We start from the raw sequence: 16,084 nt of genomic DNA, 5'->3' as shown, positions 1-16,084 counted from the left end.
AACAAAAAGGATGATAGCAAGCTGTGCCTTAAAGACCGAAGGTCAGACTGGCAGACTCATCCATTCAAAGTCGGGTGCTTGGTTAGTGTGAGGTCATGAAGCTGAAATTTGATTCTTATGCTCCAAATGCAGCCATGATCAAGCTTACTTCTCTTCAAAAGTTGTTCTGCCTCAAAAGGTACTTGGACCATTGCATTTTCTCCTGGGACAGAGGCAACCTGTAGGAGGAGAACCAATATCCTGACAGGAAGATTGGCTAGTGCTACTCAGGAGGATTTGAACTAGGACAGCAGGGTGTGGTATCCAAAATAGTAGCGTGGCAAATCAGAAAGCCGAGGCAAATATAAAAATGTAAGTGACCAGGAATATTACGCAGGACAGGAAGGGTCAGTACAGTGACTGGGGAAGTCTGATCGACTACATTGCATCTTATTAAGATAAAATAAAATAACACCTATTTTAATGTGAGATGCCTGACAGGTAAAGCAGCTGAACTCAGGGCATCAATTCGAACATGGGACTAAGAAATTACAGCTGTTACAGAAATACGGTTCTGGGATGTCTGGACTGACAGATCAATGTTCCAGGGCACAGATGTTACAGGCATGATAGAGGTGGAGGTAAGATCGGAGGGGTAGTTGCACTGGTGAACGTCACAGCAGTATTGAGAGATGACATCCCCAACGGGAACATGAGTCAAGTCAAATAGGTAGAAATTAAAAATAATAAAAAGGCAATCATTTTAATGGGATTCTACTATTGGACCCCAAAAGTGGGAATTATAGGAGTATATATGTTAGGATTTCAGGATGTTAGGATATAAGACCATAAGACAAAGGAGCAGAAGTTGGCCATTCGGCCCATCGAGTCTGCTCCGCCATTTTATCTTGAGCTGATCCATTCTCCCATTTAGTCCCACTACCCCACCTTCTCACCATAACCTTTGATGCCCTGGCTACTCAGATACCTATCAATCTCTGCCTTCAATACACCCAATGACTTGGCCTCCACTGCCACTCATGGCAACAAATTCCACAAATTCACCACCCTCTGGCTAAAAATTTCTTCACATCTCTGTTCTGAATGGGCACCCTGCAATCCTCAAGTCATGCCCTCTCGTACTAGACTCCCCCACCATGGGAAACAACTTTGCCACATCCACTCTGTCCATGCCTTTCAACATTCGAAATGTTTCTATGAGTTCTTCCCTCATTCTTCTAAACTCCAAGGAGTACAGTCCAAGAGCGGTCAAACGTTACTCATATGTTAACCCTCTCATTCCCAGAATCATTCTAGTGAATCTTCTCTGAACCCTCTCCAAAGTCAGCACATCCTTTCTTAAATAAGGAGCCAAAAACTGCACACAGTACTCCAAGTGAGGTCTTACCAGTGCCTTATAGAGCTTCAACATCACATCACTGCACATATACTCTATTCCTCTAGAAATGAATGCCAACATTGCATTCGCCATCTTCACCACTGACTCAACCTGGAGGTTAACCTTAAGGGTATCATGCACGAGGACTCCCAAGTCCCGTTGCATCTCAGAACTTTGAATTCTCTCCCCATTTAAATAATAGTCTGCCCATTTATTTCTTCTACCAAAGTGCATGACAATACACTTTCCAACATTGTATTTCATTTGCCACTTCTTTGGCCATTCTCCCAATCTACCCAAGTCTCTCTGCAGACTCTCTGTTTCCTCAGCACTACCGGCCCCTCCACTTATCTTTGTATCATCAGCAAACTTAGCCACAAAGCCATCTATTCCATAATCCAAATCGTTGATATACAACATAAAAAGAAGCGGCCCCAACACAGACCCCTGTGGAACGCCACTGGTAACCGGCAGCCAACCAGAATGGGATCACTTTATTCCCACTCTCTGTTTCCTGCTAATCAGCCAATGCTCTATCCAGGTATGTAACTTCCCCATAATTCCATGGGCTCTTATCTTGTTTAGCAGCCTCATGTGCGGCATCTTGTCAAAGGCCTTCTGAAAATCCAAATACACAACATCCACTGCATCCCCCTTGTCTAGCCTACTTGTAATTTCCTCAAAAAATTGCACTAGGTTTGTCAAACAGGATTTTCCTTTAAGGAAACCATGCTGAGTTCTGCCTATTTTGTCATATGCTTCCAGGTACTCCGTAACCTCATCCTTGACAATTGACTCCAACAACTTCCCAACCACCAATGTCAAACTAACAGGTCTATAATTTCCTTTTTGTTTCCTTGCCCCCTTCTTAAACAGCAGAGTGACATTTGCAATCTTCTAGTCCTCCGGAACCATGCCAGACTCTATTAACTTTTGAAAGATCATTGCTAATGCCTCCGCAATCTCCACAGCTACTTCCTTCAGACCACGAAGGTGCATTCCATCTGGTCCAGGAGATTTATCTACACTTAGACTATTCAGCTCCTGAATACTTTCTCTGTCATAATTGTGACTGTGCACACTTCTCTTCCCTGACACCATTGAGTGTCCGGTGTACTGCTGATGTCTTCGTCAGTGAAGACTGATGCAAAATATTTGTTCATTTCCTCTGCCATCTCCTTATCTCCCATTACAATTTCTCCAGTATCGTTTCCTATCAGTCCTATATCTATTCTCACCTGTCTTTTACTCTTTATATACTTGAAAAAGCTTTTAGTATCCTATTTGATATTATTTGCTAGCTTCCTTTCATAGTTCATCTTTTCCCTCTTAATGACCTTCTTAGTTTCCTTTTGTAAGTTATTAAAATCTTCCCAATCCACTAATTTTTGCTTCCTTGTATGCCCTCTCCTTTGCCTTTACTTTGGCTTTGACTTCTCTTGTCAGCCACGGTTACATGCTATTTCCATTCAAAAATTTCTTTTTTTTTGGAATATATCCATCTTGCACCTTCCTCACATCTCACGTAAACTCCAGCCACTGCTGCTCTGCTGTCCTTCCCACTAGTGTCCCTTTCCAGTCAACCTTGGCCAGTTGCTCTCTCATGCCACTGTAATTTCCTTTACTCCACTGAAATACCGACACATCGGATTTCGGCTTCTCTTTCTCAAATTTCACAGTGAGCTCAATCATTTTATGATCACTGTCTCCTAAGGGTTCCTTCACCTCAATCTCTCTAATCACCTCTGGGGTTCATTACACAATACCCAGCCCAGTACAGCCGATCCCCTAGTGGGCTCAACAACAAGCTGTTCTAAAATGCCATCTCATAGACATTCTACAAATTCTCTTTCTTGAGATCCAGTGCCAACCTGATTTTCCCAACCCACTCCCATGTTAAAATCCCCCATAATTATCATAACAGTGCCCTTTTAGGATATGTTAAGGTTGTAACTGTAGGTGATATAAACCTCACTAATATTGATTGAGACTGCTGTAGTGATAATGGAATAGACAGGGCAGAATTTGTTAAGTGTGTCCAGAGCAGTTGTCTATTGCAATATGTCACTGTCCTTTGTAGAGAAGGAGCTACAACTGATCTCCTCATAGGAAATGATTTGGGGAAAGGGGCTGATGTGACAGTCGTGGAGCACCTTGGGGGCCAGTGACCATAATTCCGTAAGTTTCAGGTTATGGAAAGGATAGAACTGATCCTCAATGGCAGTCCTAAATGGGTGATATTGATATGACTTTCTCATTGAAGGCTAGTCTGGAAGGTTAGGTTGCATGAGAGTGGATGCACAGTTGATGATGGTAAAAAGCAGAGTTGATGGTATGAGTTTTTTATTGGAGAGTAGGCCCGTGATTAGTAGTATTCCCCAAGAATCAGAGCTGAGCCCATTGTTGTTTGTTATTTATATAAGCAATTTGGATGAGAATATTCAAGGAACAGTTAGTAAATTTGCAAATAACAGTAAAATGGGTGGTGTACACAGTGACGTGGAATATCAAGAACTACAGTAGGGTCTTGATTGGCTGGGTAGGAAGACTGAGGAATGGCAAAAAGAATTTAATTTAGAATTTAATGTGAAGTGTTACATTTTGGAAAGAAAGACAGGTGCATAGTTCCCTTAAGGTGGACTAGTCAGGGCAGTGAAGAAGGCTATTGGCATGCAGGCCTTCATCATTGGAGCATAGAAGGTTGAGGGGGGACTTAATAGAGGTATTTAAAATTATGAGGGGGATAGATAGAGTTGACGTGGATAGGCTTTTTCCATTGAGAGTAGGTGAGATTCAAACAAGAGGACATGAATTGAGAGTTAGGGGGCTAAAGTTTAGGGGTAACACAAGGGGGAACTTCTTTACTCAGAGAGTGGTAGCTGTGTGGAACGAGCTTCCAGTAGAAGTGGTAGAGGCAGGTTTGATATTGTCATTTAAAGTAAAATTGGATAGGTATATGGACAGGAAGGGAATGGAGGGTTATGGGCTGAGTGCAGGTCAGTGGGACTAGGTGAGAGTAAGTGTTCAGCATGGACTAGAAGGGCCGAGATGGCCTGTTTCTGTGCTGTAATTGTTATATAGTTATCAGTTAGGCAGTGAATATAGAAGTTGGGAGGTTATGTTGCAATTGTACATGACATTTGTGAGATCACACTTGGAGCATTTTGTTTCAGTTTTGGTCACCCCATTAAAGGAATAATTAAATTGGAAAGGGTACAGAAACGATTTATAAGTAAGTTATCAGGACTTAAGGAACTGAGATATGGGGAGAGGTTGGACAGATTGGGACGTGAAACTTGAGTAATCTCATAGAGGTATATAAGATCACCAGGATCATGCATGGGATGAGCAGTCTTTTTCCACGGTAGAGTGGAAACTAGAGGACATAGTTTTAAAGGTAGAGATGAAAGGTTTATTAAAAACCTGAGGGCAACTTTCTTTTTACACAGCAGAAGATAGATATATGAAACTAGCTACCAGAAGTGATTGAGGCTTGTAATTTTGATGCATTAAGTATATAGACAGGTATATACTTAAATAAGGCAGGTATATAAGGTGCATAAGACAGGAAAATGCAAGAGATTAGAAGGATATGGGCCAAGTGCTGGGAAGTACATTTTAGTCAGCATGGAAATGTTTGGGCTGAAGGGCTTTTATTGGTGCTGAACAACACTGACTCTAGGACCCTAGGTGGTAAATATTTCATTTTGGGCAGTCAATATGACTTCCACAGTAAATAGTAGGAGTTCAAGGAATGTTGTACAATAAAGGAAGTTATGAGTTGAAGTACATAGTTCAGCGGAAGTGGGGTTACAAGCCGTGTAGCATGCTGGACTTCATCAGTCACGGCACTGAGTGTGGAAGTTGCAAATCTACAAACTGTTGGTGAGGCTGCTCCTGGAGTATTGGCTACCTTTTGGTCACCCTGTTATAGCAAAGCTGTCACTCAGCTGGAGAGAGTGCAGTAAGACTGCATAGGATGGTGACTGAGGAGAAGCTGGGCAGGCTAGTGCTTTATCCCATGGAATGTAGAAGACTGCGGGGTAACCTTAAAGAGGTGTATAAAATCATGAAGGCACTGATAAAAAACACAAAATGCTGGCAGAACTCAGCAGGCCAGAGAACATCTATGGGAGGAGGTAGTGACGATGTTTCGGGCCAAAACCCTTCATCAGGAGTGAAGTAACATGGGATGGTCGAGGGGGGATAAGAAGTGGGGGGAGGGATGAAGTAGAGAGCTGGGAAGTGATAGGCTGGAGGGAAATGGGCTAGGGGGAAGGTGGAGAATTATGGGAAATAAAAGAGAAAGAAAGGTAGGGCTGGGGGGAGATTATAGTGAGGGGGGAAAAAGAGAACCAGACTAAAATAATAGATAGGGATGGGGTAAGGGGGGGGCAGGGGTGTCAACAGAGGTCCGTGAGTTGGATGTTCATGCCGGCAGGTAGGAGGCTACCTAGGCAGGAGATAAGGTATTGCTCCATCGACCTGCGTGTGGCCTCATCTTGACGGTAGAGGAGGTCATGAACAGACATGTCGGAGTGGGAGTGTTCCGTGGAATTGAAGTGTGTGGCCACAGGGAGATCCCGCCACTGCTGGAGGACTGAGCGCGGGTGTTCGGCGAAATGGTCTCCCAGTCTGCGGTGGGTCTCCCCAATGTATAAATGGCCACACCGGGAGCACCGGATACAGTATATCACCCCCGTTGACTCACAGGTGAAGTGGTGCCTCACCTGAAAGGACTGTCTGGGGCCTGGGATGGTGGTGAGGGAAGAAGTGTGGGGGCAGGTGTAGCACTTCTTCTGTTTGCAGGGATAAGTGCCTGGAGGGAGGTCGGTGGGGAGGGATGGGGGGATGAATGGACAAGGGAGTCGCTTAGGGAGCGATCACTGCGGAAAGCCAAGAGTGGGGAGGGAGGGGAAGATGTGTCTGGTGGTGGGATCCCGTAGGAGGTGGCGGAAGTTACGGAGGATTATACATTGGATCTGTAGGTTGGTAGGGTGATAGGTGAGGACCAGGGGGACTCTATCCCTGGTGGGCTGGTGGGGGGATGGGGTGAGGGCAGAGGTGCGTGAAATACGGGAGACGCGATGGAGGGCAGAGTTGATAGTGGACGAAGGGAAGCCCCTTTCTTTAAAAAAAGAAGACATCTCCTTCATCCTAGAATGAAAGGCCTCATCCTGAGAGCAGATGCGGCGGAGGCGGAGGAATTGAGAGAAAGGAGAGAATTGAGATTACACATAGTTTTTTCCCAGGGAAAGGGAACCAAGAACTAGAGGACATCTGTTTAAGGTGAGAGGGGAGAGGTTTAAAATTTCTCACACAGAGGGTGGTGTGTATTTGGAATGAGGTGCCAGAGGAAATGGCCAGGCAGTTATGACAACAACATTTGAAAGACATTTGGACAAGTACATGGACAGGAAAGGTTTTGATACAGGCAAATGGATCTAGGCTTCTTGATTGGTTTGGATAATTTGGGTCAAGGGCCTGTTTCTGTGCTGTATGACTCTGGGGAAAAGATTCGGACTATCTAGCCTCATATTGTATATATTATATATATCCACCAGGTCTCCCCTCCAGCACTCAGAAACACCATGCAGGTTTGTTGAACTTCTCCTTAGAATTAATAGTCTTTAAACAAGGCAATAACCTGGTGAACCTCTTCTGCATCTTCTCCAAAGCCTCCACATCCTTCCTGTAATGGGATGGCCAGCACTGCACACAATACTCCAAATGTGACCTGACCAAAATTTCATACAGCTGTCCTGTGTTCAATCTTTTGTTACGTACCCGTGGGTATCTTGTACTTGTCACGTGACAGGGGTGTTGAAGCTATAATGGACCTAAGGTAATGGTCTTATGATGGTGTTTTCCTGCCAGTAGAGGTCATGTGACAATTTTTTAAACAGGTTATAAAAGGAGGACCCCTCCCTGTGAGGAGGGGCAGTTCGTGGCTGGATTTGCCATTTTGACTCCATGCTACTGCGTGGTCCAATATTATGACGCAGTTTCGTTGGAAGGTGGAGTTTTATTTTCTGCCTAAAGTTTTAAAAGGTCATTGCTGGCAGTTTCTTTACAATACTGCCAGTTAAGAGTCAGTGGAGAGTGAAGATCGGAGTTCGGGAGCTAAAAGACCGAGGAAAGTCGATTTCGACGGTGAAACAGGTTCGACCTTGTTTGATCCTCATTCGGAAGGAATTTGTTGGCTGTGCCCGTGTTAACCCCTGCAATAATAGCAGAAAGGGTTTGGGTACAGTTTCGTCAAGGAAAGATCAGTGCCTTTAAGCCGTTTCATTTTCATCTTCGTAAATTCTCCGGGAAAAGTATAGTTCGACTGGGAACCGCAACAACACGACGTGAAAGAGAATTTAAATCGTCTAAAAAGTCTCTCCTTTAATGGACTGTAAGCATTTTGAACTTTCGTAGTACTACTTTGAAGAACTGTTTTTACAGCATCGCTTTAAGAACTGTTTTCGCTTTATCCCTTTAAGATCTGCTCAAGCTGCCGCACAGCAGCTGATTTCCGGTTACGTTAGTGGTCTGTTTACTTTTGGGGGTTTGTTGTTCCGTGTTTAATAAATGTTTTATTTGTTATAAATAAACCCTGCCTCACTGATATGTTTATTGTTGCTGAATCCGTAACACTTTATACTCAACACCTTTACCAATAAAGGGAAACACTCCTACTATTACTCATGAAACATGTAGCAACCCTTTCTTTCTGCCCTATACACTTGTGTGGCTTCTTTCAAGGAGCAAAGTTCAAAATAAATTTATTATCATCGTACAACCCTGAGATTAATTTTCTTTTGGGCATTCACAGTAAATACAAAAAACACAATACAGTCAATGAAAGATACACCCAACAGGACAAACAGACAACCAGTGTGCAAAAGACAACAACTGTACAAATACAAAAATAAATAAAAATAATAATAATAATTAATAAATAAACAATACACACCAAGAACATAAGATGAAGAGTCCTTGACAGTGAGTTCATAGGTTGTGGAACAGTTCAGCATTGGGTGAGTGAAGTTATCCCCTCTAGTTCAAGAACCTGATGGTTTGAGGGGTAATAACTGTTCCTGAGCCTGGTGGTGTGAGTCCTGAGGCTGCTGTACCTCCTGCCTGATGGCAACAGCAAGAAGAGAGCATGGTCCGGATGGTAGAGGTCCTTGATGATGGATGCAGCTTTTCTGCAACAGTGTAGATGTGCTCAATTGTGGGGAGTGTTTGTCCTGTGTTGGGCTGGGCTGTTTCTACTATTTACACTATGTTCTTACATTATATAAAGTTGTTCCTCAGGTCCCTTTGAAATCTTTCCCCTCTCTCCTTAAACAGAGGTCCTCTAGTTGGTGATTCTGTTTCCCTAGGAAAACTAGGCTTGGACCCCAAGATTCCTCATACATAATTGCTCCTCAGAGTCCGCTCATTTACTGTAAAATTCCCTATTGCATTTGATCACTCAAAATGTGGCACACATAACATCCACTGTATATTACAAACAAATATTACAATTCTAACATCAGTGAAACTGCTGATCTAAATCAATCATAAGCGGAAGTTTTCTTGGGTGGATTACTAACTTACCAGAGGAACTTGTCCTTGCTCTGCCTTTTGATATCAGGTACGTTTCTGTCTTCTTTGTCCTGCAAATATGCATGTATTGTATGAGTGATGCACTATCAATAACTCTAGGAGACTGGAAGTAGAGTAAAATAACGATAGGCTTTTATTTAACAGCGAAAACGGAGCACAACCATGTCGAAGAGTGCCCCAATCGCCTTTATACGGGAGTCCGTGGGAAGAGCCACAGGAGCAGTCAGCAGAGGGGCGTGTCCAGACAGGTATACATGGTTTACCACAATGAGAATTTTGCTCTGCAACTTACGGTGATAACTAAGATAGCCAACAACAATTGGTTGTTGGGGAATGTGAGCAGATGTGGAGAATGGGAGAAGAACAAAAAAATCCACCCCACATCTCCTCTCCTCTACAATTCTAGGCCCATATATCACTTTCCCCCTTTCCCCTTCTCACACTTCTCCAATCATTGAGTGTCACAGTGGTCAGAGTTGGCACCTCTATATCTAGTGTTGCATCACAAAGTTTGGTGCAGGAACTTCTGTAACTAGTGATGTTTCACAGGGGCAGTGGTGGGACCTCTACAACTATTGATGTAATACAGAGACAACGATGGTGGGTGGTGGTGCTGACGGTTTTTACTGAAGTTGGTGGGGGAGGGGTTGGTTGACACACTGGTGGGTGGTGGTGCTGACGGTTTTTACTGAAGTTGGTGGGGGGAGGGGTTGGTTGACACATTGGTGGGTGGTGGTGCTGACGGTTTTTACTGAAGTTGGTGGGGGGAGGGGTAGGTTGACACATCGGTGGGTGGTGGTGCTGAGGGTTTTTACTGAAGTTGGTGGGGGGAGGGGTTGGTTGACACATTGGTGGGTGGTGGTGCTGACGGTTTTTACTGAAGTTGGTGAGGGGAGGGGTTGGTTGACACATTGGTGGGTGGTGGTGCTGACGGTTTTTACTGAAGTTGGTGGGGGAGGGGGTTGGTTGACACATTGGTGGGTGGTGGTGCAGACGGTTTTTACTGAAGTTGGTGGGGGAGGGGTTGGTTGACACACTGGTGGGTGGTGGTGCTGACGGTTTTTACTGAAGTTGGTGGGGGAGGGGTTGGTTGACACACTGGTGGGTGGTGGTGCTGACGGTTTTTACTGAAGTTGGTGGGTGAGGGGTTGGTTGACACATTGGTGGGTGGTGGTGCTGACGGTTTTTACTGAAGTTGGTGAGGGGAGGGGGTTGGTTGACACACTGGTGGGTGGTGGTGCTGACGGTTTTTACTGAAGTTGGTGGGGGAGGGGTTGGTTGACACACTGGTGGGTGGTGGTGCTGACGGTTTTTACTGAAGTTGGTGGGGGGAGGGGTTGGTTGACACATTGGTGGGTGGTGGTGCTGACGGTTTTTACTGAAGTTGGTGGGGGAGGGGTTGGTTGACACATTGGTGGGTGGTGGTGCTGACGGTTTTTACTGAAGTTGGTGGGGGGAGGGGGATGGTTGACACACTGGTGGGTGGTGGTGCTGACGGTTTTTACTGAAGTTGGTGGGGGGAGGGGTTGGTTGACACATTGGTGGGTGGTGGTGCTGATGGTTTTTGCTGAAGTTGGTGGGGGAGGGGGTTGGTTGACACATTGGTGGGTGGTGGTGCTGACGGTTTTTACTGAAGTTGTTGGGGGGAGGGGTTGGTTGACACACTGGTGGGTGGTGGTGCTGACGGTTTTTGCTGAAGTTGGTGGGGGGAGGGGGTTGGTTGACACATTGGTGGGTGGTGGTGCTGACGGTTTTTACTGAAGTTGGTGGGGAGGGGGTTGGTTGACACACTGGTGGGTGGTGGTGCTGACGGTTTTTACTGAAGTTGGTGGGGGAGGGGTTGGTTGACACACTGGTGGGTGGTGGTGCTGACGGTTTTTACTGAAGTTGGTGGCGGAGGGGTTGGTTGACACACTGGTGGGTGGTGGTGCTGACGGTTTTTACTGAAGTTGGTGGGGGAGGGGTTGGTTGACACACTGGTGGGTGGTGGTGCTGACGGTTTTTACTGAAGTTGGTGGGGGAGGGGGTTGGTTGACACACTGGTGGGTGGTGGTGCTGACGGTTTTTACTGAAGTTGGTGGGGTAGGGGGTTGGTTGACACACTGGTGGGTGGTGGTGCTGACGGTTTTTACTGAAGTTGGTGGGGGGAGGGGTTGGTTGACACACTGGTGGGTGGTGGTGCTGACGGTTTTTACTGAAGTTGGTGGGGGAGGGGTTGGTTGACACACTGGTGGGTGGTGGTGCTGACGGTGTTTACTGAAGTTGGTGGGGGAGGGGTTGGTTGACACACTGGTGGGTGGTGGTGCTGACGGTTTTTACTGAAGTTGGTGGCGGAGGGGTTGGTTGACACATTGGTGGGTGGTGGTGCTGACGGTGTTTACTGAAGTTGGTGGGGGAGGGGTTGGTTGACACATTGGTGGGTGGTGGTGCTGACGGTGTTTACTGAAGTTGGTGAGGGGAGGGGTTGGTTGACACACTGGTGGGTGGTGGTGCTGACGGTTTTTACTGAAGTTGGTGGGGGAGGGGGTTGGTTGACACATTGGTGGGTGGTGGTGCTGACGGTGTTTACTGAAGTTGGTGGGGGAGGGGTTGGTTGACACACTGGTGGGTGGTGGTGCTGACGGTTTTTACTGAAGTTGGTGGGGGAGGGGTTGCTTGACACATTGGTGGGTGGTGGTGCTGATGGTTTTTACTGAAGTTGGTGAGGGGAGGGGTTGGTTGACACACTGGTGGGTGGTGGTGCAGATGGTTTTTACTGAAGTTGGTGAGGGGAGGGGGTTGGTTGACACATTGGTGGGTGGTGGTGCTGACGGTTTTTCCTGAAGTTGGTGAGGGGAGGGGGTTGGTTGACACATTGGTGGGTGGTGGTGCTGACGGTTTTTACTGAAGTTGGTGAGGGGATGGGTTGGTTGACACATTGGTGGGTGGTGGTGCTGACGGTGTTTACTGAAGTTGGTGGGGGAGGGGTTGGTTGACACATTGGTGGGTGGTGGTGCTGACGGTTTTTACTGAAGTTGGTGAGGGGAGGGGGTTGGTTGACACATTGGTGGGTGGTGGTGCTGACGGTGTTTACTGAAGTTGGTGGGGGAGGGGTTGGTTGACACACTGGTGGGTGGTGGTGCTGACGGTTTTTACTGAAGTTGGTGGGGGAGGGGTTGGTTGACACATTGGTGGGTGGTGGTGCTGACGGTTTTTACTGAAGTTGGTGGGGGGTGGTGTTGGTTGACACATTGGTGGGTGGTGGTGCTGACGGTGTTTACTGAAGTTGGTGGGGGAGGGGTTGGTTGACACATTGGTGGGTGGTGGTGCTGACGGTTTTTACTGAAGTTGGTGGGGGGTGGTGTTGGTTGACACATTGGTGGGTGGTGGTGCTGACGGTTTTTACTGAAGTTGGTGGGGGAGGGGTTGGTTGACACATTGGTGGGTGGTGGTGCTGACGGTTTTTACTGAAGTTGGTGGGGGGAGGGGTTGGTTGACACACTGGTGGGTGGTGGTGCTGACGGTGTTTACTGAAGTTGGTGGGGGGAGGGGTTGGTTGACACATTGGTGGGTGGTGGTGCTGACGGTTTTTACTGAAGTTGGTGGGGGGAGGGGTTGGTTGACACATTGGTGGGTGGTGGTGCTGACGGTTTTTACTGAAGTTGGTGGGGGGAGGGGGTTGGTTGACACACTGGTGGGTGGTGGTGCTGACGGTTTTTACTGAAGTTGGTAGGGGAGGGGTTGGTTGACACGTTGGTGGGTGGTGGTGCTGACGGTTTTTACTGAAGTTGGTGAGAGGAGGGGTTGGTTGACACATTGGTGGGTGGTGGTGCTGACGGTTTTTACTGAAGTTGGTGAGGGGAGGGGTTGGTTGACACATTGGTGGGTGGTGGTGCTGACGGTTTTTACTGAAGTTGGTGAGGGGAGGGGGTTGGTTGACACATTGGTGGGTGGTGGTGCTGACGGTTTTTACTGAAGTTGGTGGGGGAGGGGGTTGGTTGACACATTGGTGGGTGGTGGTGCTGACGGTTTTTACTGAAGTTGGTGGGGGAGGGGGTTGGTTGACACATTGGTGGGTGGTGGTGCTGACGGTATTTACTGAAGTTGGTGGGGGAGGGGTTGGTTGACACACTGGTGGGTGGTGGTGCTGACGGTTTTTACTGAAGTTGGTGGGGGAGGGGGTTGGTTGACACACTGGTGGGTGGTGGTGCTCACGGTTTTTACTGAAGTTGGTGGGGAGGGGGTTGGTTGACACACTGGTGGGTGGTGGTGCTGACGGTTTTTACTGAAGTTGGTGGGGGGTGGTGTTGGTTGACACATTGGTGGGTGGTGGTGCTCACGGTTTTTACTGAAGTTGGTGGGGAGGGGGTTGGTTGACACACTGGTGGGTGGTGGTGCTGACGGTTTTTACTGAAGTTGTTGGGGGGAGGGGTTGGTTGACACACTGGTGGGTGGTGGTGCTGACGGTTTTTACTGAAGTTGGTGGGGAGGGGGTTGGTTGACACATTGGTGGGTGGTGGTGCTGACGGTTTTTACTGAAGTTGGTGGGGGAGGGGTTGGTTGACACATTGGTGGGTGGTGGTGCTGACGGTTTTTACTGAAGTTGGTGGGGGAGGGGTTGGTTGACACATTGGTGGGTGGTGGTGCTGACGGTTTTTACTGAAGTTGGTGGGGGAGGGGTTGGTTGACACATTGGTGGGTGGTGGTGCTGACGGTTTTTACTGAAGTTGGTGGGGGGAGGGGGTTGGTTGACACACTGGTGGGTGGTGGTGCTGACGGTTTTTACTGAAGTTGGTGGGTGAGGGGTTGGTTGACACATTGGTGGGTGGTGGTGCTGACGGTTTTTACTGAAGTTGGTGAGGGGAGGGGTTGGTTGACACACTGGTGGGTGGTGGTGCTGACGGTTTTTACTGAAGTTGGTGGGGGAGGGGTTGGTTGACACACTGGTGGGTGGTGGTGCTGACGGTTTTTACTGAAGTTGGTGGGGAGGGGGTTGGTTGACACACTGGTGGGTGGTGGTGCTGACGGTTTTTACTGAAGTTGGTGGGTGAGGGGTTGGTTGACACATTGGTGGGTGGTGGTGCTGACGGTTTTTACTGAAGTTGGTGAGGGGAGGGGTTGGTTGACACATTGGTGGGTGGTGGTGCTGACGGTTTTTACTGAAGTTGGTGGGGGGAGGGGTTGGTTGACACATTGGTGGGTGGTGGTGCTGACGGTTTTTACTGAAGTTGGTGAGGGGAGGGGTTGGTTGACACATTGGTGGGTGGTGGTGCTGACGGTTTTTACTGAAGTTGGTGGGGGGAGGGGTTGGTTGACACACTGGTGGGTGGTGGTGCTGACGGTTTTTACTGAAGTTGGTGGGGGAGGGGGTTGGTTGACACATTGGTGGGTGGTGGTGCTGACGGTTTTTACTGGTTGGTGGCGGAGGGGTTGGTTGACACATTGGTGAGTGGTGGTGCTGACGGTTTTTACTGAAGTTGGTGGGGGAGGGGTTGGTTGACACACTGGTGGGTGGTGGTGCTGACGGTTTTTACTGAAGTTGGTGGGTGAGGGGTTGGTTGACACATTGGTGGGTGGTGGTGCTGACGGTTTTTACTGAAGTTGGTGAGGGGAGGGGTTGGTTGACACATTGGTGGGTGGTGGCGCTGACGGTGTTTGCTGAAGTTGGTGGGGGAGGTGTTGGTTGACACACTGGTGGGTGGTGGTGCTGACGGTTTTTACTGAAGTTGGTGAGGGGAGGGGGTTGGTTGACACATTGGTGGGTGGTGGTGCTGACGGTTTTTACTGAAGTTGGTGGGGGAGGGGGTTGGTTGACACATTGGTGGGTGGTGGTGCTGACGGTTTATACTGAAGTTGGTGGGGGAGGGGGTTGGTTGACACATTGGTGGGTGGTGGTGCTGACGGTATTTACTGAAGTTGGTGGGGGAGGGGTTGGTTGACACACTGGTGGGTGGTGGTGCTGACGGTTTTTACTGAAGTTGGTGGGGGAGGGGGTTGGTTGACACTCTGGTGGGTGGTGGTGCTCACGGTTTTTACTGAAGTTGGTGGGGAGGGGGTTGGTTGACACATTGGTGGGTGGTGGTGCTCACGGTTTTTACTGAAGTTGGTGGGGGAGGGGATGGTTGACACATTGGTGGGTGGTGGTGCTGACGGTTTTTACTGAAGTTGGTGGGGGAGGGGGTTGGTTGACACACTGGTGGGTGGTGGTGCTGACGGTTTTTACTGAAGTTGTTGGGGGGAGGGGTTGGTTGACACACTGGTGGGTGGTGGTGCTGACGGTTTTTACTGAAGTTGGTGGGGGGAGGGGTTGGTTGACACATTGGTGGGTGGTGGTGCTGACGGTTTTTACTGAAGTTGGTGGGGAGGGGGTTGGTTGACACACTGGTGGGTGGTGGTGCTGACGGTTTTTACTGAAGTTGTTGGGGGGAGGGGTTGGTTGACACACTGGTGGGTGGTGGTGCTGACGGTTTTTACTGAAGTTGGTGGGGGGAGGGGTTGGTTGACACATTGGTGGGTGGTGGTGCTGACGGTTTTTACTGAAGTTGGTGGGGAGGGGGTTGGTTGACACACTGGTGGGTGGTGGTGCTGACGGTTTTTACTGAAGTTGTTGGGGGGAGGGGTTGGTTGACACACTGGTGGGTGGTGGTGCTGACGGTTTTTACTGAAGTTGGTGGGGAGGGGGTTGGTTGACACATTGGTGGGTGGTGGTGCTGACGGTTTTTACTGAAGTTGGTGGGTGAGGGGTTGGTTGACACATTGGTGGGTGGTGGTGCTGACGGTTTTTACTGAAGTTGGTGGGGGGAGGGGTTGGTTGACACATTGGTGGGTGGTGGTGCTGACGGTTTTTACTGAAGTTGGTGGGGAGGGGGTTGGTTGACACACTGGTGGGTGGTGGTGCTGACGGTTTTTACTGAAGTTGGTGGGTGAGGGGTTGGTTGACACATTGGTGGGTGGTGGTGCTGACGGTTTTTTACTGAAGTTGGTGAGGGGAGGGGTTGGTTGACACATTGGTGGGTGGTGGTGCTGACGGTTTTTACTGAAGTTGGTGGGGAGGGGGTTGGTTGACACACTGGTGGGTGGTGGTGCTGACGGTTTTTACTGAAGTTGGTGGGTGAGGGGTTGGTTGAC

The 16,084-nt window shown here is 48.4% G+C and overlaps 1 protein-coding gene across 1 annotated transcript in view; it reads right to left on the bottom strand.

Annotated features, from left to right (window-relative positions):
- ncf1 (neutrophil cytosolic factor 1) overlaps positions 1-16,084 on the bottom strand; it is a 118,226-nt gene that overhangs the window by 43,913 nt on the left and 58,229 nt on the right. The window contains exon 5 of the mRNA XM_073053871.1: positions 8,969-9,027. Within this exon, the coding sequence (XP_072909972.1) occupies positions 8,969-9,027 (59 nt within the window). The remainder of the gene's footprint in view (positions 1-8,968; positions 9,028-16,084) is intronic.

Source organism: Hemitrygon akajei, chromosome 8 (assembly GCF_048418815.1).
Source record: "Hemitrygon akajei chromosome 8, sHemAka1.3, whole genome shotgun sequence".
Lineage (NCBI taxonomy): Eukaryota > Metazoa > Chordata > Chondrichthyes > Myliobatiformes > Dasyatidae > Hemitrygon > Hemitrygon akajei.
This window is presented reverse-complemented; position numbering and strand designations above follow the sequence as displayed.